Source organism: Acomys russatus, chromosome 23 (assembly GCF_903995435.1).
Source record: "Acomys russatus chromosome 23, mAcoRus1.1, whole genome shotgun sequence".
Taxonomy (NCBI): domain Eukaryota; kingdom Metazoa; phylum Chordata; class Mammalia; order Rodentia; family Muridae; genus Acomys; species Acomys russatus.
Window position 1 is genome coordinate 4,130,819 of NC_067159.1, and position 22,738 is coordinate 4,153,556.

The following is a 22,738-nucleotide window of genomic DNA, read 5'->3' on the forward strand; positions in this document are numbered from 1 at the left end:
TTTTCTCTTTCTTTCTTTCTTTTTTTTTTTTTTTGGTTTTGGTTTCTGTTTTTTGAGACAGAGTTTCTCTGTGTAGCCTTGGCTGTCCTGGGCTCGCTTTATAGACCAGCTTTATAGACCAGCTTTATAGGCCTTGAACTCAGAGCAATGAGCCTGCCTTTGCCTCCCCGAGTGCTGGGACTAAAGGTGTGCGCCACCACACCTGGCTGGCAGTGTTTGCCGTTAATCCCAGCACTCCAGAACAAAAGGTAAATGAGCCCCTGTGAGTTCGAGGCCAGCCAGGTCTACACAGTGAGTTCCAGGTCGGACAGAGTTAAATGGCAAGACTCTGTTTCAAAAATATAAGACAAAACCAAAACCTTATACACACAGAGACACAGACATACATACAAACACACAGATGTATAATACACACACACACACACACACACACACACACACACACACTTTTAATGGGTCAGTTAGTTAAACAAAAAGATGATGTGGAAACGTGACTAACCCAGTGGTCAGGGAAAAGCTCAATCAGGGTACCTTCCCTCCCTGGCTGTGCCCCAAAACTCACTCAGTGTCTTAGAACCCACCTGATGCCCCAACTCTTCCTTAGACTTCACAACTCAACACGGGTGTGGAGCTGCAGCAGGCATGTTGCCTGGGACTCGCATCATTCTAACTGTAGCCAGGCCACACTGTAACCCACCCCAGGGCCGCATCTTCCCTCAGCAGCATGCACTCAGAGGAAAACAACACAGCCAGCTCCCTCCTCCCCACTCCCCACTGACTGCTCTCAGGAGCCCGTTCCTGGCTGCCCTGTCCCTCACTTTACCTCTTCCCTCTTGCCTACAAACCCCCAAGCAGGTAAAAGCCCCATGCATCCTGCCTCCTCAGCATCCCTCCCACTCCTTCCAGAGCAAGCCTGATGCACAGCAGTTAAGAGTGAGATCACAGGAGCTGGAGAGATGGCTCAGAGGTTAAGAGCACCGGCTGCTCTTCCAAAGGTCCCGAGTTCAATTCCCAGCAACCACATGGTGCCTCACAACCACCTGTAATGAGATCTGGTGCCTTCTTGTGGTGGGCAGGCACACGTGTGGGCAGAATACTGTATAAATAATAAATAAATCTTAAAAAAAAAAAAAAAGAGTGAGATCACAGAGAACACTACCATCACTGCCTCCAGCAGGACTGTCACGGCTTCCCAGTGACCCTCTAACCAATACACTTGCCAAGTCACAGTCAGTAAGCCTCCAGGAGCTGCCCCCACATGCTCAGCTCAGAGCACGTACCCCAGCCTGCATCCTGGACCTGCACCATGTGAACCCACCCGAACCCCAATACTGCCTCCTCTCTTATTATCTCAGCACTCTGCGGCCCCCATTCCTGCCACCTTCCCCGTAACGCCCTCTACCTCACCACCTAGGGCGCATGCTCAGCAAACTGCTGCAGAAGGAGATGAAGAGACTCTCCCACCCTGCTCCACTCTCTACCCCATGACACACAACATAGTAGGGTGAGATGGGGAGGGGCACAACACAGTAGGGCAGCAGAACGTTCATGTCTGAGCATAAGAACCTCACACTGGCAGGACAGGAGAATGTCCCCGCAGACTTCCGTGGCTGCTCTCCTGCTACTCTCCAGGCTATCCTCAGCCCACTGCCAACCCGTGGGCTCTTGGCTGGTGAAATGACAGTGAGCGGGCTTGTGTGCGCTGCCCACCAGCCTTCTAAATCAATTTCAGATGAGCACTCCCAGAGAAGACAGGATGCTGCTGCTGATGACATCAGAGTAACAGGAGTCAGGATGCAGATCTCTGTTTCGTTTCTGTTTTGTGCATGTGCGGAAGGTGTCCTTTTATGTTGCTTTACAATTTTAAATGTGGTTTGTGGAGAGCGTGTCTTTCTCTAGGCCTCTGGTACAACGCCCCTTTCTTTGTGTGTGGCCTCACCTTGGCAACACAGACTGCCTCTTCTGAACTCGCTCAGCACATCACCCCATATCCCCACTTCTCATTCAGAAAGTGTTCACTAGAGAGCCTTCCACCTGCCAGGTTCCCCACACTGTGGACTTGACTAGAACACTGTCTTGAACTTCTGTTATTTGTATGTACATCTCATGGAAACTTATAGGACTCTTTCCAAGGCTAAGGGCTACCCAGAGCACCCATCTGCACATGCCATGCATAAAGCACCTTCCACAGCAGAGATATTAGCATACTGACTGAATTGGACTAAATTTAATATTTTGCATAAAAATACTCATTTTTGCCATGGTATTTCACCACTGATTACTGCTACATTCTGCCTGATCTCATCAAGAAATCAGCTAAGAATGCAAGGAGGGCTATGTTTGAAAAATGCTATTCGGTTAAGATGCATCGTGAAGCATTCAGTGGTGAAATGGTATGTGGAGGCTGTGTGTGGTAGGACACATCTGTAATCACAGCATGTAAGAGGCAGAGGCAAAAAAAGAGGGAGCTGAGTTCAAGGCCAGTCTGGGCTACAGAGGGCAAGAGATCCTGTCGCACAAAAGAAAAGACACGGCATCTCGAGTATGTGTTATGTTCTTGTAGATAAAAAAGCAAGTGTGTGTGTCCAAAGAAGGAAGAGAGCTGAAATCAGACGAGCAAGATACTTATGGTTAAAGCTGGTGATTATTTCCTCTACTGTGAATGTTTGTACATTTGTTCTGAAAAGCTGAAAACAAACAACAACCCACGCTATCAGCGCTTTCACAGAACACAGAGCCATTCCCAACCGAATGCCAGCAACATGTGGGGGACAGCAGGCCTACTTTCTAACCTTGGTCCCAGGTCCACCTGCACGTACACACGCTATCCGCAAAGCCGGGGAGTCACAGGTGACCCTCCTCAGAAGAGAGGGTTTACTAGAAACATGGATCATTAAATTTCTTTGCCACAACTTTCAAAACAACTTAGAGATTCACTAGCTGAGTTGTAGATTTCCTGCCTATTGTTTTCAAGGACCCCGCTTCTCCTACAGTGTGTCAGCAAGGTATACAGATGTCCTTTGTTCACCATGACAATTCTATAAGGAAGGTATACAGCCTTACGCCCATTCTATGGTGACATCCCAAATAGCATTTACTGAGGGCTTCCTAGATGCCAGCAGGCCACAGCAGTTTCCTTGAGATTTGGCTTAATCTTTACAACAACAACGTTATGGGATTAGTATTGTTTCTGTGGGACTAAGAGAACTTCTGCATGAAGCATGGGCGGGCAGCACTGCAGGAGAGATCTCACCCCCTTGGCCTGGCTCCCAAGCCACCTCACCTGGACAGGTCCATTTCGCCCTTGGGACACCACCGCTTTCTCCCTCCCAGAAGCCTAGAGTGATGCTGTCAGAGATGCTCCGACTACCCCTCCCCACCCCCAGCCCCACTGTGCTCCAGCTACAAGTAAAGTCGTGTGGTGGGGGAATGGCTCTGCGGAGTCTGTGGAGAACAATTATCATGACAGAAGTCAGCTTCGGCCATTTCAGAGCAGCACGATCCATCGCACCCATGCCCTACACTCTCTTCCTCCTCACTGCTCCTCTCAGAGGGGCCATAAATACCCAGAACTGGAAGCACAGTAGGCAGGGCTGGGTGTAAACCCCTGGCCCCAGCATCTCCTGGGAATGCTACTTCCACAACACACATCCCTGGTTCTTCCGTGCCTGATTCCCTGCTGCTCAGACACAGTCTCCTCTACCCTAACTGGCTAACAACTTAGTAGAGAAGACCCTCAAGCACGAATAAGCCACCAACGACACCGCTAGGGAATGTGCCAAGCGTGTAACTGCCAGGTACTGTGCCAAACACTTTATGCACTATCTCATTAAACCAAGGAAACCAAAGTCGACACACACAGCAGAAATCCACTCAAGTCTCGCTGACTCCAACGCACCACCACCCACTATTCTGGAATAATCCTGGACAGGTATGGGCAATAGCCATGCTAACAACTCCACAGACTCAAACAAGACATCCTAGAGAGGGGACAGAGCTCTGGAGTTTCTACCGAGTACTTAGCAGATTAACAGCTCCTTTTGTAGGGGGGCGAAAAGTCACCTCCCTTGCTGGCCATTGCTGAGGAGGGGCTGGTCCCCCAGTGGGGAAGAATGCAAATCAGGTTCTTAAGGCTGACCCGCAGAGCTGAGCTCTGCCTCCTCCCGTTGGTGCCCCTCCCCCAGTCTCTGCATCCCGAGCCTGGCTCCTCCCAGCCCCTCTAATTAACAGAAGTCTGGTACTTAGGGCCGAGAGCTCAACCATAAACTGATTAGTATCCAACTCTTGCCAAAGGCTCCTTTAAGACATCTGATAGCAGAGAGAGATGGCTTAAAATGTGCAGATTAACCGGCCATTCTGCTCGGCTCTCCACGTTTCCGCCATACACTAAATTGGATCAACACAAAGCAACATTTGTTTCCTGAAGCCAATTCCTTTCCACACTTACAATTCACGCCCTCAGCTCTTAGGGAGTGTGGGTATAAGAAACGTCCGTCTGAATAATCACTGAAGGCCTTTGGTAGAATAGCGCTGCCGGTTAAATTGCCCACTGCCCCGAAATGAAAAAGCATGGGATAAATTCAGTGCCAAGAAAAAGTTTGCCTCTTCGAAAGAGTTTGTTTTTCTCTCCTCAGCGAACTAGATAATCACATCTTTTTTGTCTCCACTCCAAAACTCAGTGTTCAAACGCAGCAGCTAACCCATCCCAGCCGCCCGCACCGTCTGTTCTTAGATTCCATGTCCTTTTTGATCTTCATTATATTTTTTATGTCTGCTGCTTTGTTCTTCATTTTGCAAACCAACTTATAGCTTTTTCTCCTTCAAAGGGGACACTAATCCTAAATTTCTCACCCTTAAGAAAATATCACCCAGATTGCCCTGCCCTGCCCTGCTGCGAAGGCCCCCTGACCTTTCAGGCCATCACTATCAGACCCAAGTAACATGAGGGACCCAAGAGGCCCTCAGCAGTTCCCACCCCTCATCTGCCAGCACAGCGGCTCTCAAGGACGGCAGAGACTGCTTGAGTTTGGCCTTCTCAGGCACTGAAGCTGATTTTCAAAGCCTAAGACATCCCCCACAGATGATGCCAGTCCTTGGGACAGACTTAACTCAGGTCACAATTCTAAGCCATCCCAAACAAGATCCCAAAGATGATCACAGCACTTCCCACCCGACCATTTAGTGCACATGAAGTTCCCTGTCGGTACCTGGGAAAAGCAAGTGTTCAATAAATGGTAAGTATAATTCGTAACATGCCAAGTGCAAAACCGAGTGTTGTGTCATACCCGTACAGGGATCCAACCTTTTTAAACAATACTTCTGTGACAACAACATTACATCACACGACCTAAGATGATCTATGTATTTAGTTGGTAATCTATCTTCCTGGCTTTTTTGGGGTGGGGATACACCTTCATTATCCTATACAGGCTCCCAGGTGCATTTGATGGAATGTACATATTACATTTCTAGAGACAACATGTAGGGTCATCTGGTTGCCTCAGTTTCCGGGCAGTCTGCAGACTGTGACTAAAGGCGTGTGGCTCTACTCAGGCCTGAGTCGTCTCCTGACAAATGTCCAAGCAGCTGCAGAGCATGAGTCATAGACAGGGAACAGGCTGAAGGGTTGGGAAGAACGAGAAGAACACAGTCGCTTTTTTACAGCATTTTACACTTTTGGTGAGTCCACGTGTGGGCAAGGGTATCTGAACACTCTAGGCCACGGCCATGCCTACATACGCCTCTGGTTTTTGTGTGCATGGGTTTTATATCATCTGTATGTTGGGGCTGGCATTTTCCCACTCAGTCAATACTAATTGAGTGCCTATTGCACGGAAAGCAAGAGAAGGTCTGGGGTTCCGTGTGCACTGGAGTTGTGCAGTGAAGTCTTTCAAAAATGGTGCTGGCACTCTGCAGGAAAACAAATGACAGGATCCTTAGGATAATAAGGGAGTCTTTCCCACAGTTTAGCCTCGTTATTTCTCCTCAGTCTCTGGAGAACACGTCACCAATAAATCCCTTCTACTTACAAAGCCCATTCCCTCCCAGAGCTTGCCCCTGATGTCTGACAACGCCTCTACTTCCCCCAGGGTATGTGGGATCAGTACACCAGGACTTCAAAGAAGCCCTCAAATTGGAGTGCAGGCAGCATTACAAAAAAAAAAAAAAAATCCCGGAGCTAGGATTCAGAAGTTAGAGGGGAGGGGAGAGGGGCTGGTGGGGGGGAGAGGCAGAGTGGGGATTTGACAGCGCCACACAGTGCAGCAGGATCAGAGCTGTGAGGCAGATCTGGCTCCAGAGATGAACACTCTTCTCTTGGTACTGACAACATCTGTTTTATTTTGAGGGTTGCTAAGGACAGCCCTAGCTGGGCCAACACTGTTCCAGCGCAGGACTTGATGGTGCGTCTCGAGCGCAGGCTTCTGACTGAGGGAATGAAAGCTTTTCAGATAAGCCTGCCCCTTTTACTTTTCAGATATCAAAGTACCACTTTGCTCACAGGGGGCCGACTACCACCCCCACACCCCACTCACCCCGTCTCTCAGTCCTGATTAGACTTTCCCTACAGCTTACTCTCTTAACGCCTCTTTCCCCTGCGCCCCCATCACCACTTGCCAAGTTCCCATCTGTGCCAAAGAAAGGCTTATTAGGGACAGACAGACAGACAGGGACCTCAGCCTTGAGGCAGCCGGGGATCTCAATGCCACAGAGAAGAGCTACACCGGCGCTGAGGACGTGCACGCGCAGGGGTGGGGTTGGCTGAGGACGTGCACACGCAGGGGTGGGGTTGGCATCAGACAGAGAAGGAGCTGACCTTGGGCTTCACCCCTGGGGAAATGGTGCAGGTGGGGTGCTACCGCCCCCTCCCACACCTAAGCTGAATTTCAATTTCAAGTCCTGATGAACAAAGGGAGGAGCTAGTAACACTCCTCCCAGTGGGCAGATGCATAGGAAAAAGAGGAGAAAGTCTGGACAAAACCAGCAATTGTTGTGTAAGATGAGGCAGAAGACATGGTAGGAATTATGTAAATGATACAGTAAGGACACCAAAGAACAAACATAGCGCAGTGAGGGCTTGTCAGGGAGCACACACATGGCAGAGTAAGGACACCAGGGAGCACACGTGCACAATAAAGTGAGGCCAGCCAGGAGTGCATACATGATACAATGAAGGCAGTGGGGAACACCTGCATAATAAACTGAGGACAGCGGGGAGCACACGCATGAAAAGCTGAGGACAGTGGGGAGCACACACATGAAAAGCTGAGGACAGTGAGGAGCACACACATGAAAAGCTAAGGACAGTGGGGAGCACACACATGAAAAGCTAAGGACAGCGGGGAGCACACACATGAAAAGCTGAGGACAGTGGGGAACACACACATGAAAAGCTGAGGACAGCAGGGAGCACACACATGAAAAGCTGAGGACAGCGGGAGCATACACATGAAAAGCTGAGGACAGCGGGAGCATACACATGAAAAGCTGAGGACAGTGGGAAGCACACACATGAAAAGCTAAGAACAGTGGGGAGCACACACATGAAAAGCTGAGGACAGCGGGGAGCACACACATGAAAAGCTGAGGACAGCGGGGAGCACACACATGAAAAGCTGAGGACAGCGGGGAGCACACATGGTAAAGTGAGGACCCCTAGGAGCACATGCATTAGGAAGGAGGACTTCCTAGGAGCACACACATTTTAAAGTGAGCACTCTCCAGAGAGGTGACGACAAGATGATGACACATCAGTTCACGTATGACAAGGTAGAATATGGCCATAACCACATACATGACAAGGGAAGGGCACTCCAGGGATCCCATAGATGACAACTGGGGTGACACTGTGAGGACACACCAGTAGTCTTCCGCCACATGTTACAAGCTGCTATAAAAACATGGGGTGAGGTGACACCTCTGCCCCTCCAGCTGGGTCATCACCTGAGCTGAGAGCCTGAGGAGAGACAGAGAGGTGCAAACTGTCTCTGCAGATAAAACCACCATGGGGGTCCAGGGCAGCAGAGACAGAAGACACTCTTTATTAGCTGGAGGAGGTGACTGCTCTCTCCACAACCTTCAGGGAGCACTAGCCCAGGGCAGAAAGGCTGAGGAATCTAAGAAGAGACTGGCTGTCCTTGACACTGCCAAGAGGCATCCAGCTTAGCTCTCAACACAAAAGAGGCTACACCCTCCTCCAAGGGCACACTTCAGCAAACATTACTACGCTTTCCAGACCTTTGCTGGCCAGAGCGCGTCAGACTGCCTGGCTTCCCAACAGCCTGGGAGCCGAGGAGCTCAAGGGCACCTGTGTGATCCAAACATCGAAATGAGGCCGGCTGCCCAGCACACCACACACTTCCGGAGCGCACAGGAAGGATTGAGCAGAGAGGCTAAGAGGCGCTTTTCAAGCTACTCACCTAGCCAGGTCACGCTTACACTGGACGGGGCAGACACAGTCTCTGCCACCTTGTGCCAGCTCCTGTTGTGCCCTGGAGCCCAGAGGGCCACAAGGCAGAGGTAGTACCCAGAGTTTTCCTTGCTGACATCTCGCACCAGTAGATGGTAGGAGCGGGTATCCACATGGCTGAGGGCAACGTGCGGTGAACTGTGTACCAGAGAATCCCGGTCCAGCCGAGCCAGCATGTGCGAGGCAAGCAAGGAGGTATCCGGTGTCTTTTTGAAGTACCATGTCACCTCGGGCCGGACATCATCCACACGGTCTGTGGTGATGTTACAAGAAAGGTCCAGGTCTTTTCCTTCAGTCACGGACACTGTCCTGGGCACAGCCAACTGCAGAGCTAGAGGAGAAAAGACAAGTCTATCAAGTGGTCAAGTGGTGTTTGCCCCCTTCTAAGATCTCCCCTTCTCCGTACCTCCCTCTCGATCACCCCCTTTTAGGCTGATTTATGGTGTAAAATTAGAAGGCTTGTGCAGTTGTAAGTGCTGGAGGAACAGTTAATGAATACATTCACGACACACACTAAATTGGTGTGAGCACCAGCAAACACAACACTTCTATGGCTTTGATGTATTTACTGTACGTGAATTCTGAAAATAACACGAGCTGGGTACTATTATGGTCATTTTACTGATATGGAGGCTGAGGCACAACAGCTCCATGCTACAGCTCCCCTCTGGCATAACTGGCCCCAGCACCGTGGGGGTGGGAGTGGAAAATCCTTGATGAGGAGCCAGGAAAGTGAAACCAGACAATTGCCCCACGAGTCAGTCCTTCGCGACGTAATGTATACAGACTATATCGTTTCATCAGATATGCCCAGCGGAAAGTCACGCATGGGACATGCTCTAAACCCCAAACCCAGTGGGTCCCGTGTTCCCCATGCTACTGTCCTCTCCTGGCGGGCAACAGCTAAAAGCCAGCTATCGTTAGGTGAAACCTTGAAGTAATGGGTGTCACAGACTCCAGAAAGGTCTTGTTCAGCATCCGGTTGCCGAAACTTTTAAATGGAAATATTATATTCTATTCAGGGTTTTTTGTTTGTTTGTTAGCTTTGTTTTGTTTCGTTGATGTCAAGATCTGTGATCAGAGTGGAAACATTCACGTTACAGTGATGCCATGGTAACTGTCACTAAATGACAGACGCAATGCCTCCCTCTGGAGTCAAGTCTCTATCTTCTAGCAAAATCCACTCAGCAACCTCTGCTGTTCCTGGGAGGCTCGGGGGCAAAGACTGGTGCCCAGTTCAGAAAACACACAGCCCAAGTCATATCGCTAACCATGGGATGGAGAGAAAGAGTTTGAAAGTAATTTGTTCTTCGCTCTCTCTCCTCTTTAAAGAACAAGAAATGCATTCCTGGGGTCCAGAAATATTGGCAGCCACATCTCTTCAGCTGTGTAGTCAACTTTGCACTTTTCTCAGTGAAAGTGGCTAAACAAGTCATGGGATGGATGGATACATACACACACACACACACACACACATACACACACACACACACACACACACACACACACACACACACACACACACACACACACACACACACACATACACACACACCATATGCTCTGGGTTTAGGCGTTTAGCAATTGGAGATGAAATGAAGCAAGCTGGGAGGAGAGGGAGCCAGTGCAGAGGTTAATAAGAAGCAAAAGACCATCACTCCTATGCGGGGCACAGTGGGGCACGCCCGCCATCCTGCCGGGCACGGTGGGGCACGCCCGCCATCCCGCACTTATGAGGCAGAGGCAGGCAGGTCTCTGTGAGTTCCAGATAAACCTGTGAGTTTCAGGATAGGAAGACTCTGTCTAAAAACATAAATAGAGAGAAGGGGCCACAAGGGTGGAGGGAGAGAGGGAAGAGGGAGAGAGAGGGCACACACAGGGAGCTCATTAACCTCAAGCACGGTGATTCTTTTTTTTGTTTGTTTTGTTTTTGTTTTTGTTTTTGAGACAGGGTTTCTCTGTGTAGCCTTGGCTGTCCTGGACTCACTTTGTAGACCAGGCTGGCCTCGAATTCACAGCCATCTGCCTGCCTCTGCCTCCCGAGTGCTGGGATTAAAGGCGTGCCCCACCATGCCTGGCTAAGCATGGTGATTCTTAGCTTACAGTTCACAGAGGATTTAGAGAGTTTATGAATGTGGCGGGGAAAACTTGTTCCTACTTTTACTTTCATTAACCTTCACTGAGCTGATATGTGGCTCCTCCTCCCTTTGTGGAAATAAGCAACAGGTGGTATAGTATTCCTGGGGCTTGGTCACCAACGGAAGCTAACAGGGCTTCTGACACCACTTTACAGTGGTTGTAGGCATCCGACACACCATTTGTCTCCACCGCTCCCTAGAAATTACAATGGTTGTTAGGACTGCCAACATGGTTTACCACCCGTGTGTTAATAATGACACACAGTGTTAGTATAAAACAACTTGTCTTCACGATAGTTTGATAACTGCTTCAGTGTAATTCTTCGCCCATTCATGAACTAAGAGAGTTACAGGCTTCAAAAGAGTGCCAAAGAGGCCCAGCACACACAGAAAGATCACAAGGCCACGTGTGCTGGCGCAAGCCTGCGATCCTCGCTATTCCAGAAGCCGAGGCTAGAAGAACACAAGTTCAAGGCCAGCAGGAACAAACTAGCAAGGTCCAAAATAAAAGAGTAACAGAGCTAAGCAATGGGTGCTTCCCTAGCAGATGGAAGGTGCTGGGCTCAAGGCCAGAGAGGATGGTGAAGCCTCAGGCTCGGGTGGGTGCTGGCCGCTATAACCTGCCTGAGAGTCTTGAGTCCCAATCCTATTAACTAAATGCTACGGGGTTTGCGGAACCGGGACTGTGTTTACCAATGAAATTCCTCCACCAAATGGCAGAACTTGCTGCCAAGCTAAGCTCTTTCCTCCGCCTGCCTCATTGTAATAGTTGTCTGATGCACACTGGAGAGCTGGAGGTTTCCTATGGCAGACTCCACAGGACAAATACTTCAGCTAGAGAAGGTGACCTTAGTCCATGAGGCGAGTCATTCCCGCAGCCAATGGAGCCAGGGCCCACAGTGACGGCCATGTCTCAGCTGCCACCAGTCACTTATGAAGATGTTCACACCCACTTTCAGATTCGAGGAACGCTGCCCAGAACCATGCAAGTTGCAAAAACAATCACTGGTTATGGCTTCCTGCTTTCCTTCCCAGTGAACAGTTCCCAGTGAACATTCCTGAGCCGGGAATGAGCCCAGCCAAGGTCTCCCGGGAGGCATGAGCCTCCGCTATCCTAGACATCCGAGCACACACATTAGCCTGCAATGGTTTCTTCGTACTCTGTCCTGCTGAAGGTACAGGCTCCACTGACCTGGGATTTAGCCTGCAGTACCTCTAAGCCCAGAGCCCAGCATAGCATGAGCACACGCAGGCTCCCTCCCAATGCTTGTCTTACAGTTAAGTCAATAATGGTTGGTTCTCTCTCTTGTTTCTCTTCTGTTTGTATACACTTCCTAATGTGCCCTTCTGTCTTCTTTTTTCTGTAGTTAGGGACTTTCAAAAGGGGTATATTTTATAAATTATAAAACAAGCATAAGTGTATATGGACCATGGCTGGGCTTTCTGGAACATGTATGACATAGGAAGCAAGAAGAGGCCTGGTCCTTGGGGGTGTCTGTGCCTTGGTAGGGGATTGGAACTGATGGGGGATGGGAAGGCAGGTCCAGGGGATGCACAAGAGCAATCACACACACACACAGCCAGCCACACACACAACTCACAGGCAGCAGGGAAGGCAGACCGGAAGGGCTCAAGGAAGTAGAAAACAAGAAACAAGAAAAAGCGAAAGCATTTAAGTGTAGGTGGATCCACCCACTGCCCCAGGGAACACCAGGTACCTGATAGGACACCATTCTAGACCTCTGAGTCAGACAGGAACCTTCCTATACAAGGTAAGCAACAGCCCAAGCTCCCAAAACACAGCAGGGAAGCATATCTCAGCTCTAATCAATGTATTCTTTAAGCTACCAACACCACTCCACTCCCTTCACACACAGCGGAGGCAGGGGCAATCCTTTTCTGGGCTTCCCATGCATGGTCATTGGTCCCAATCAGGGGCGACATCATTTTCAAAAGCTCACCTGTCGGCTGGATCACCACAGTAGCCACCTCCACAGCTTTTTCTTGGATTTCTTGCCAGTTGCCTTGCTCTGTGATCCACTCGCTGACCACACACCTGTAGGAACCCTGGTCTGCGGACAGCGCCCGGGCCACAGAGAGACGGTAGGCGTCACTGCCCACTGTGTCCAGGCGTACGTCCCCACTGTGGTAGCGCTGCTCATAGCCAAGGCCTGGATGAAACCTGCCCTCGTGGCTTAGGGCTAGGATGCTGCGATGCACTGGGCCACGGTGCAGTTCCCACCGAAGCGCCAGGTGAGTGTGCAATGGTGACATGGTAGATGCGATACATCGCAACTCAAAAGGCTCCCCCTCACGCAGGCTCAGGCCCGGAGGAGGCCGAGAGCTGGGGCCCACCACCAGGGCATCTGCCAGAACTGTGGAGGACAGAGGGAAGATGTCAGTCAGTGGTCACCAACAGTCCTACCCCATAAGGGAAGAACAGGTTACCTTCCATGACCCTGACCATGAGCTATGGTAGCTACCCACAAAAGATTCTTCCCTCCATTTTAAAACCTGGAGGGCAAGTCACCCTCCTGGGCCACCCACCATCTCAAATAGCTTTCTGAGTTGAAAAAAAACAAAAAACAAAAAACAAAAATCCAGCTACAATAGGTTTATGGTGCTTCTGTCACCAGGACGCAGGTTATTCCTCCCTCTGTGCCTCAGTTTCCTAGAAAGGGTGACGATGACTGTACCTACGTCACGGAGTCAACAAGAGTGCCCCGTGACTGCCAGATAATCCTTTGGTTAGAACACGGGGCTGGAGGAGGAGCCTACAGGCTAGAGACAAGGCAGCTGCCAAGAGTCAAGATCTCCAGGGAGAAGTGACGGCAGGTGCTACCCTGGGCTTGTGTCCTGGGCAGAGCACACCCACAGGACAGGAAGGGACAAGAAGCGCTGAAGGTTCTGCTACCGGAAGAAGCCACCACTGTAGCTTGTCTTAGCTACTTTGTGGGTTCTTCTTTTTCTCACCCTTTATTCCTCCCCCCCCCCCCCGGTTTTACCCCCTATCACTGGATAGGAGAGAAAAAAGAAGAGGGGAAAGAGAGAGAGAGAGCGAGAGAGATCCTTGAATCTAATTTCTTCTTTGAGCACAACTATTAACAAAGTGCAGGCAACCCCGCCTCCCTGAACAACCACAAACCACCAACCGCTCCTCTAGGGGGCCATAGCATTTATATGCTCTCTGAAAAGCTCCCAGAATTCCAAACGTCACACAATCACAAAAACTATCCACAGCTGGCAAAACCATGCCTCTGTTAGAGCACGAGGCAAGTCATATATACCCCCGGACCTGGTATTAAAACAAAACGGTCTTATAATATTTCTGTGTTTTTGTTTTTTTTTTTAAAGAAACCAAAATCCCAGAATTCTCACTATACACCACTTCAACAGTCTAGAAAAGGGAATAGGTTGAGAAGAAGTGACAGTGACGGATGCTGGTGATCTGGTGGAGTCAGGCGGGCGCTGTCTGCTGAGGGCCGGGAAAACCTTCCAAGCTCACCAGGAGCTACATACGCGGCTCTTTGAGTGTCACAACCCATCGTATCTCTTTGGCTTTTCCCTAGATTATGCACTTGGAAAGGGATTAGTCCAGGTAACAGAAACCGTTACTCCTTTAAAAGAACGCTTCCCACAGGCCCATCTCTTCCACAAAACTAAAAACAGTGGCCTCCCAGTACAGAGAGCATGGCTTCATTCTCGAGGCCAGTTCCTTGCGGAGGAGAAGCGTGGACAGCTTCAGGACCCGTGAGCTCAAGGCCAGACACATGCTGGCCCACGTCTAGCTCCTGCCATGGACTCCACCTGGGCAGCCAGCCAGGCAGCCAGCCTCCCTCATGCTGTCCTTCTGCTAGCCTGGGCCAAGAAAAGCCTCCCCTCACTTCTCCTGCCTTCAAAGACTATAAGAAATGGGGAGATATGAAGAGGGGGTGGGGGGGGGGCTTTTCTGTCACCTTCCTGCTTCTCATAATAAATCACAATGACCTGATGGAGGGGTGATGTATTTATTGTATTGTTTAACTCTGTGCAAAAATGTCTTATGGAAGTCATGAACCACCCCCTACCCCCCTCCAGTTATAGATGTCAAACCAGGGCCAGGCATATCTAAGCAACCACTACCGCAGATTTTCAAGTTTCCTATGCCCCAAACCTCCCGTTCTCAGATGGACTCGCACTACGTAGCTTAGGCTGGCTTTGAACTTAATACACAGCCCAACCCAGGCTAGCCTCAAACTTTCAATTCTCCTGCCTCAGCTTCCCAAGTGCTGGGATTACAGGTGTGTGCCACCATAGCCAGCTACGCTCTGTACCTTTTACAGGAAGATGGCTTAATGCTTTGGCAGGTGCTTGATGGCATGGCTGACATGTCATCCTCATGGTCTGGTAAAGGAGCAGCAACGGCTGAGATCTAGCAGTTGCTACCAACTAAGACAGAGGGTGGCCGCCTGGGCAGCCCACTCCTCTCCTATTATCATTACTTACACACGCCTGCCCTGAAACACATATTTTCAGAAACAAGACAGGGCACAAACAAATGTACAATTAATAATAATCATAATAATGTTTCTGTTTGTTAGCCTCAGATTAAAACGGCCCCTTTTTGCTCACTCCCTAATGAGCCACATCGTTTTAAGCAAGCAATTAACCTATGCTCTTCCATCTCATGTGTAAATTAGGCAAACAGCCTGTCCTGCCTTCTTCAGTGGATTCAGATAACAATGTGTGAGCAAACCCAACAGCACTTGGAAGGCAGGGAACACCCAAACTCAAGACACTCCAGATGCCTACGATGTCAACTCTGCGCAGCTGGGTGCATGAATGGCAGTAACCACATGGCTTTTCGTCTAAGCACCAAGTACAACTCCCGATGCAAACAGGTATTATCTCTCCCACAGAGAGCTGAACCTCACAGTGATGCCTGCCAGCTTGTCTCTAAGCTGAACACTTGCTATGACACAGCTGGAGAGGCCTGGCTTGGGTTAGCTCTCTTGCCCGCACATCTTTTAAGGCAGGCTCTGTTGGACAGAGGAAGGAGAGGCACAGAGGGAGCCTGGAGCCATTAGCTGACAAGTGGCAGAGCCAGGAGCTGACTGCACAGGCAAGCTGGTTCCAGAGTTGGATTCTCACAGGTGACCACGCCACGGTACCTAAAACTCATTGGCCATGGGATGCATCATCAGATAGACACCGGGAGAGGAGAAGGGGCTGCCAGGGGTCAGCTGGTCCACCCTTGGTCTATCATCAGATAAGATCCCACTATTGCAAGGGACAGGTGAACCGAGTCTCTTTGCAGCAGCAGGATGGTAGAAGAAGGCCTGGCCCCTTGTGAAGACTGTACCTTTAACCTGCACTGTATCCTCATAGTTGCCCTGGACAGTGGCGTCTGTGCTCGGGGTTGAGCACTTGTAGTGGCCTTGGTCGGAGGGCTGGACGTTCTTTATGTGCAGTTCCACAGCGTCATTGGCAGTTCTCCTCAGCAGGATGTCACCCCGCTGCAGCCGCTCCCGGTACTGCTGCGCGGGGAAGCCCACCTCCCAAGTGCTGGCAAGCTCCACAAAGCTGCTCCCCGAAGTCGAGAAGCTCCAGTCAAAGTTTTGCTCGCTGGGGCCGTCATAGTCACTGACATTGCAAGGGATCACCAGCTCGGTGCCTACCACCCGAACCAGGGTGCCCGAGGGGACTCTCACCACACGCCCGCGACAGACAGCTGTAACGACAGGAAGCGAAAGGTGGGCCTTTAGTCACGGAGGACCTTCTCTGTATGAAAGTGACATCTGAAGGATGCATGGCTGGGGTGGGGGCTGGGGGGGTTAGGGCAGAGGGTGGCATCTGAATCTCTAAGAAAATGGACTCTGTAGACGGGGATTAAGCCATCCCTGAAATTATGGGTTGGGAAGCAGCACCTTGAAATGAACGCCCTCCGCACAACCAGTTTCCCAGGGCTGACAGGCAGACTAGATATGAAAAGTGGGCTAACCATGGCCTCGAAGGGCTTTGTCTCTTCTGGTAAGCATTTAACATACTGTTACATGCAATGGGATATGGAAAGGCTCTATGATTAAGAAAAGGACATAGCTAAGCACGCATTCATACTTCTGCCCATCCCACATCAACCTTCATCCCTGGAGACCACTCCCAAGACCCGATTTATAATGATGGATGCCAATTTTCAAATCCTAGAGCAGCCTGCTGATAAAATGATTTAGCTCCTGTTATCTGACATTGGCTATAAATTATTTTTAAAATATGACAATTCCACCAAGTATTAATTTTCTATTTTCTGGCTCATTTCCTTCTCTCCACTCTTTGCCCTGATCTAAATTCAGAAGGCGGAAGGGAAAGCTCAGAGGGAGGGAGGCTGCCTGGTGCTGCCAGGAACTCAGCAGCCTGTGGTGGGAGAGGCGTGTGGTGGACAGGGCGGACAGCTTCACCTGCCAGGAGAGTCTGTGAGCCGCAGACCTCTGCAGCAGGCCCCTGAGGGATAGACACCTCCAAGTCCCTTCAGAAGGCCTTGCTACAGTGAACTTCCTTCAGCACAATGTTGGAGCGTTTATGATCTGGCTTTTGCACTTCCATTTAGAACGATTAACCGCATTTCTCTTGATAGTCTACAAACAGGTGGAGGAATGAGCCTTAACAGGAGACAGCACAGGCTCTGAACCAAGGAGATCAGAGTCAACTCTGTCTTAGCTTGGCTTCCTTGATTATAAAATGAGATGAGATGGAATCATGAGCTAATAAAACAGAACATTCAGCTTAAGTAATAGGGTTTCAATATGATGGGGCCTTTTATTGTCGCTATTGTATTCCTATCATCCATTATGAGTTGCTCTGTGTGCCTCACACAAAATTCTTAGGCTGAATGCCGAAATCCAATATGTCAGAGCACCACCTTAATTGGGAACAGGGTCACAGAAGATGTCGTCAGGCAAGCTGTGATGTGGTCATATGGCAGAGGGTAGGCCCCTGAACCAGTATGACTGGTGTCCTTAAAAGGGAGCTAATTTGGACACATAAGGAGAATACTGCACAGTGATGAAGGGAGAGATCAAGGTGATGCATCTAAGGACCGAGAACACCAAAGATTGGCAGGCAGCCAGCACGAGCTCGGCGAGGCAGGCCCGATCCTCCCTCCCGGCCTTAGAAGGCACAGACTCTGGCCACCTTGCTTTGACCTCTAGCTTGTAGGGAAAAGGTTCTGCTATTGAAGGCGTCCCGTCGGCTGCACCCGCCCTCTGAAGCGACACACCAGGGCTGCTTGTTTATTGCTGGTGTAATTCATATTTTCAAACTCTGCGGACGCCTATTAGTGGATTCCACAATGAATTTATAGTGGTTGTGTGTGCTTTTAAAAATGGAATTTTAAATGAACAGAAGTGATTAGAGTGCAATGCACTTGGTAAGGGAGAAATATGGCTATATGCAGCACTTTGTTAGGTAAACAAAGGTATATGTGAAGATTATAATGAAAACGTGACATAAATTTGGGTCAGGGTTGAAAAAAGAAGGTGAGGGCCATTTTTTTTTTTAAACTAACTCTTGTCTCCTCTAACTCAAAAGCATTACTAATTATCATTTCCTTTGGGAAAGGAAAGGTAGCAACCATGTAAGAGAAATACTGACAGACAGTGTCTTCCTGTCCTAGCTGAGTTGGGGACAGCTCAAAACAACTTCCTGTCCTAAGAAAGGTTGCTGAAACACAAATCACACCTCTGTCCTTTAATAAAAAAAAAAAAAATCAAATAAAGTAGTGCTGGGGGTGGCACGTAGAGTGTGAGGCTTGGGATGCCCCTAGCACTGAAAATAAAGCTTAATTAATTAATTAATTAATGTAGCATATGCTTATAATATACTCAAGAAGTCAAGGATCATTTGAGTCTAGGAATTGGCAGCTTCTAGACATAGTAAGACCCTGGCTTAGAAACAGACCCTGGAGGAGTAAGAGGCAGGGAGTAGGGGACACACACACACACACACGCACAATACATCTGTATACATACATGAAGTTACTGAAGAATAACTTTCTAAAAATCAGAAGGAAAAAATTGGTAAAGTCAGAGTGGGGCAGTTACATTTCCCGTGGAGAACGGGAGAATAAGGCCAGGTTCCGCTGACTGGTGCTACAACAGGCTGATCTCTTCTTCAGTGCCTACAGACGCCACCCACAGCCCGGAACCTCAGATCCTAGGAACGGGGCAAAGATCAGGGAAATCCCAGTTCCTCTGGGCGTTTTCAGCTTCTCTGAAGGACACCTTCGCTCCTGGTAGGCTCGGGTACAGCATGGAGGCCTCACTGTGCAGCTGTCCACGGGCAGCCTTCCTGACCATAGAAGGAGGCTACTTATAAAACAACAGGTCTGGGTGAATGCTCAGACCTCAGAGCAGAGAGCAGCGTGCCAGTCTCCGGGCGCAGCACAGTGGGGCCACTTCCTACCCACTCCAACCTGTGCGCCCACATACACGCGTGCCTTTCTACCTTTGCGCATGGCAGTTTCTTGCAATTCGCCCTCATGTCTTTTTAAGCTAATGGTCATTCAAAAGAGTTTTAAAATAAGATATCTGTCTACCCACAGTGACCAACAACCCTCTATAGCCATGATGACCTCTGCTCAAAAAGGAAACTAGCAATCAATTCTTTTTTTTTTTTTTTTTTTGGTTTTTCGAGACAGGGTTTCTCTGTGTAGCCTTGGCCGTCCTGGACTCACTTTGTAGACCAGGCTGGCCTCGAACTCACAGCCTCTGCCTCCCGAGTGCTGGGATTAAAGGCGTGCGCCACCACGCCCGGCTAGCAATCAATTCTTTATTTGATTTTAGAGCCGATCGGACAATTCAGGAGTCCCTGATGAGAACTTCCATATGGTGGCAGCGCAACAGTGACCTTCGGAGAACCCCCAGGCCTTTGCCTGAGTTTCAATCTCTGTAAAGGGGGCGCCAGAGCACCCGGGAGAGTCTCAGTCGATAAAACACGTGTCATACAAGTATGAGAAGCTGAGTTCAAATACCCAGTGCCCACATAAAAGGCCCCGAACGGTGCTGTACAGCTGTGATCTAGTGTGCTAAGGGGTGGGGGCGCTTGCTGGCCACCTTCAGTCTAGCTAATTGGTGACAGACCTTATCCTAAAAACTGCAGAAAGCCATTGAGCACACTCGATGTATGCCTATAGCCTCCATACTTACACACACACACACACACACACACACACACACACACACGCATGCACACTTGAACACACACAAGCTCTCACGTAAGGACATATACACATATATACACCACATACATGTGGAGAAGGGAAAAAGAGAAAAAAACGCGACCATGATCGACACTCCTCCGTCCCACCCTGCCCGCTGGGCTGTGCCAAGGTTCAGTGGACTCAGTCCACAGCACCCACAACAGTGCCTGGCCTGTGGGGAGGAGCCCAGGTAACGCTCGACGTAGGATAACCTGACCACAATCTTCTTATCTTCACCTTGCAAGGCTCACAGAAGGTTTTCCAAATGGGTAAATGTTTCCTATTTCTATCCCTTGGCAAAAAGTTGGCTTCCGGGGCCTTCAGGCCTGAGCCTACTTCCCTTCTAAGGTTCCTGTCTTTATTCCTGGTGACTGGAGTTTTGGAAATGGATCCAGCTCATTATCTCAATTCTCCAAGCTTTTTCCACATGGCTACCTTAGACTCCTTTCTTTAAAAAAAAAAAAAAAAAAAATCAGGCGGTTAAGAGCACTGACTGCTCTTCCAGAGGACCCAGGTTCAAATCCCAGCACCCATATGACAGCACACACCTATCTGTAACTCCATGATTTAACACTCTCACACAAGCATACATGCAGGCAAAGCACCAATGCACATAAAGGAACAATAAATAAAAAACATTTTTAAAAAATCCTGTCATTCTATGGATCAAAGTTTGTTTTTTTAAGGTTTAGTTATTTTTATTTTATGTGTGTGAGTATTTGTGCATTTATATGCACATGCATACACTATGTGCATGCCTGGTGTCTGTAGATGCCAAAAGTTACGCAGTTGTGAGACGCTAGGAATCACCCCTTGGTCCCGCAAAAGAGCTGTCCCTGCTGTTAATCACGGAGCCGTCTCTCCAGTACTACGGATCAGAATACCTCAATGGCTGCTTATCATATACGGCACAAACTGTCTCCAAGTAAGCCCGCTCCACTGTGGCTGCCCTGGCCTACGCTACCATCTCTCTCCACCATTACTGCGGTAACTCCCTCACTGGTTCACTGCCTTTCTACCCACTACAAAGCGACCTTTCAAAAATACACAGTAGATTATTTTCCTCAGCCCCTAACTCTCCCTTCATCCTCCACTTCACCCCAAGTCCTCAGCTTGTTTTCTGAATTCTGTATTCCAGTCCTCTCTCTCCATGAGTTAAGCCACGTTTGACTCTTAGTCTAACTTTAGAACTCTTAAAACAATATTTTGAAATTTCTGCACATGTGTGAGTGAGGGTACCCATGGAGGACAGACACATCAGATCCCCCCGGGGTCGGGCCACTGTGTCCCACCTCACATGGGTGCTGAGACCTGAACTCAGGTCCTTTGCAAGAACAGTCAATGCAGGCTCTTAACCACTGCGCCGTCTCTCCAGCAGCACCCTCAGGGCACTTTCGTATCTCTTCAGGCCTCAACACTCGAAGTTATTCGCCCTTCTGCTCCTTCAACCAACCCTTCCCGGTCCCCTAAAATGGGGCCCCTCCTTTTTAGTCACCCCAAAACTTCCTCTTACTCGTGGTGATTAATCCACCGTATACGCACCATATATTCTTACTAGCATGTATCATTGTGAGCAGTGACCCCCTGTGTGTCCACAGCAGGGCCTGGCTCATGAGCTCTTCACTGAGTGTCTGCCAAATGGAAGACACACCGGGTCTCTGTGGCCCGGTCATGGCTGCCACCTTGCTTCGTCTCCTAACAACCTTCCCCATGAATGCTTATACTCCACCAAAAGCAAACTACCTTCCACTCTGGAAATGTCCATGCCCTGTGGTACCCAGGGCCTCTGCTTCATTGTCTCCTCCTGCCAGCATGTCTTCCCAGCAATCTTCTTGCCCAGAGGAGGCTTCTGTACCATTTCCTCCTCTGTGAGGCATCCCCCTCCCCCAGGGTCACTCAGCTACTCCTTCCTCGAATTTGACTGCAACCTGCGCAAGGCAAGTACCTGAGGGGCGCTCTGCTGCATGCAGTGCGCTGGGAAACAAGAAGGTCGAAGCAGATGCTTGAAAGAGCAAATTCTAATCTGAAAACCTAGAAACCTGAGCAATGTCTTGCAGGCAAGAACCTCGGGGTGGCCTCTCATCCAAGCAAATGGAGACTTAAGACTTTGGTAGCAAGAGTTTCAACTTGCCAGCAGCAATCTGGTATTTAGTACAGATTCCCCTTAATATTGTTAAATAGCGGCAAACGATACTTAAAAATAAATATAACTTGTAAAAGGGAGAGCATATGGCTTTTCTCAAATCATGAAGAGTATCTGCAGAGACACACTTGCCAATTTTTGTCACAACCTTTGGTAACAGCTGATAACTGAGGGAAAGAGGAAAAGACAAATTTCTTCTGAGTTTCCAAGTGCTACATGTGTTTCAAATTAAGAGCCCTAATCATTTCTGAGCCTAAACAATGTTACCATAGCTCCGCAGAAAAAAATGTCTTATAAGCAACAATTCAGGGCCAGTGAGGTGACTTAGTGGGAAAGGGTACTTGCTGTGCCAGCTTGGCCACCAGCTCCAGCTCCACAAGGCACGTAAAGGTGAAAGGACACAAACTACTCTGTAAGTTGTCCTCTAACCATGCCCACACACAGGCAGGAAGACGTACAGTAGTAATAAATAAAAGAGTTTCTTATAACAATTTTTTAAAATGAAGGTTTCATTTGTTTCCAGGGATCAATAATAGATATCTTTAAATGAAAGCCACTTAGTTTAAAGTTTTGTTTAGTTTGCTTTTTAGTCCAGCCTGGCCTCAATCTCAATGTCCTCAGTCTCTCTCTCTGTCTCTGTCTCTTTTAGTTTTTCGAGATAGTGTTTCTCTGTGTAGTCTTGGCTGTCCTGGACTTGATTTGTAGACCAGGCTGGCCTCAAACTCACAGTGATCCACCTGCTTCTGCCTCCCAACTGA

At 49.2% G+C, this 22,738-nt stretch overlaps 1 protein-coding gene across 3 annotated transcripts in view; it reads right to left on the reverse strand.

Annotated features, from left to right (window-relative positions):
• The window catches only part of Ptgfrn (prostaglandin F2 receptor inhibitor), a 70,824-nt gene that overhangs the window by 24,325 nt on the left and 23,761 nt on the right, over positions 1-22,738 (reverse strand). For all 3 annotated transcript variants that reach the window (XM_051165459.1, XM_051165460.1, XM_051165458.1), the window contains exons 2-4: positions 15,947-16,315; positions 12,567-12,980; positions 8,418-8,798 (exon numbers count right to left, since the gene is read on the reverse strand). In XM_051165459.1, the coding sequence (XP_051021416.1) occupies positions 8,418-8,798; positions 12,567-12,980; positions 15,947-16,315 (1,164 nt within the window). The remainder of the gene's footprint in view (positions 1-8,417; positions 8,799-12,566; positions 12,981-15,946; positions 16,316-22,738) is intronic.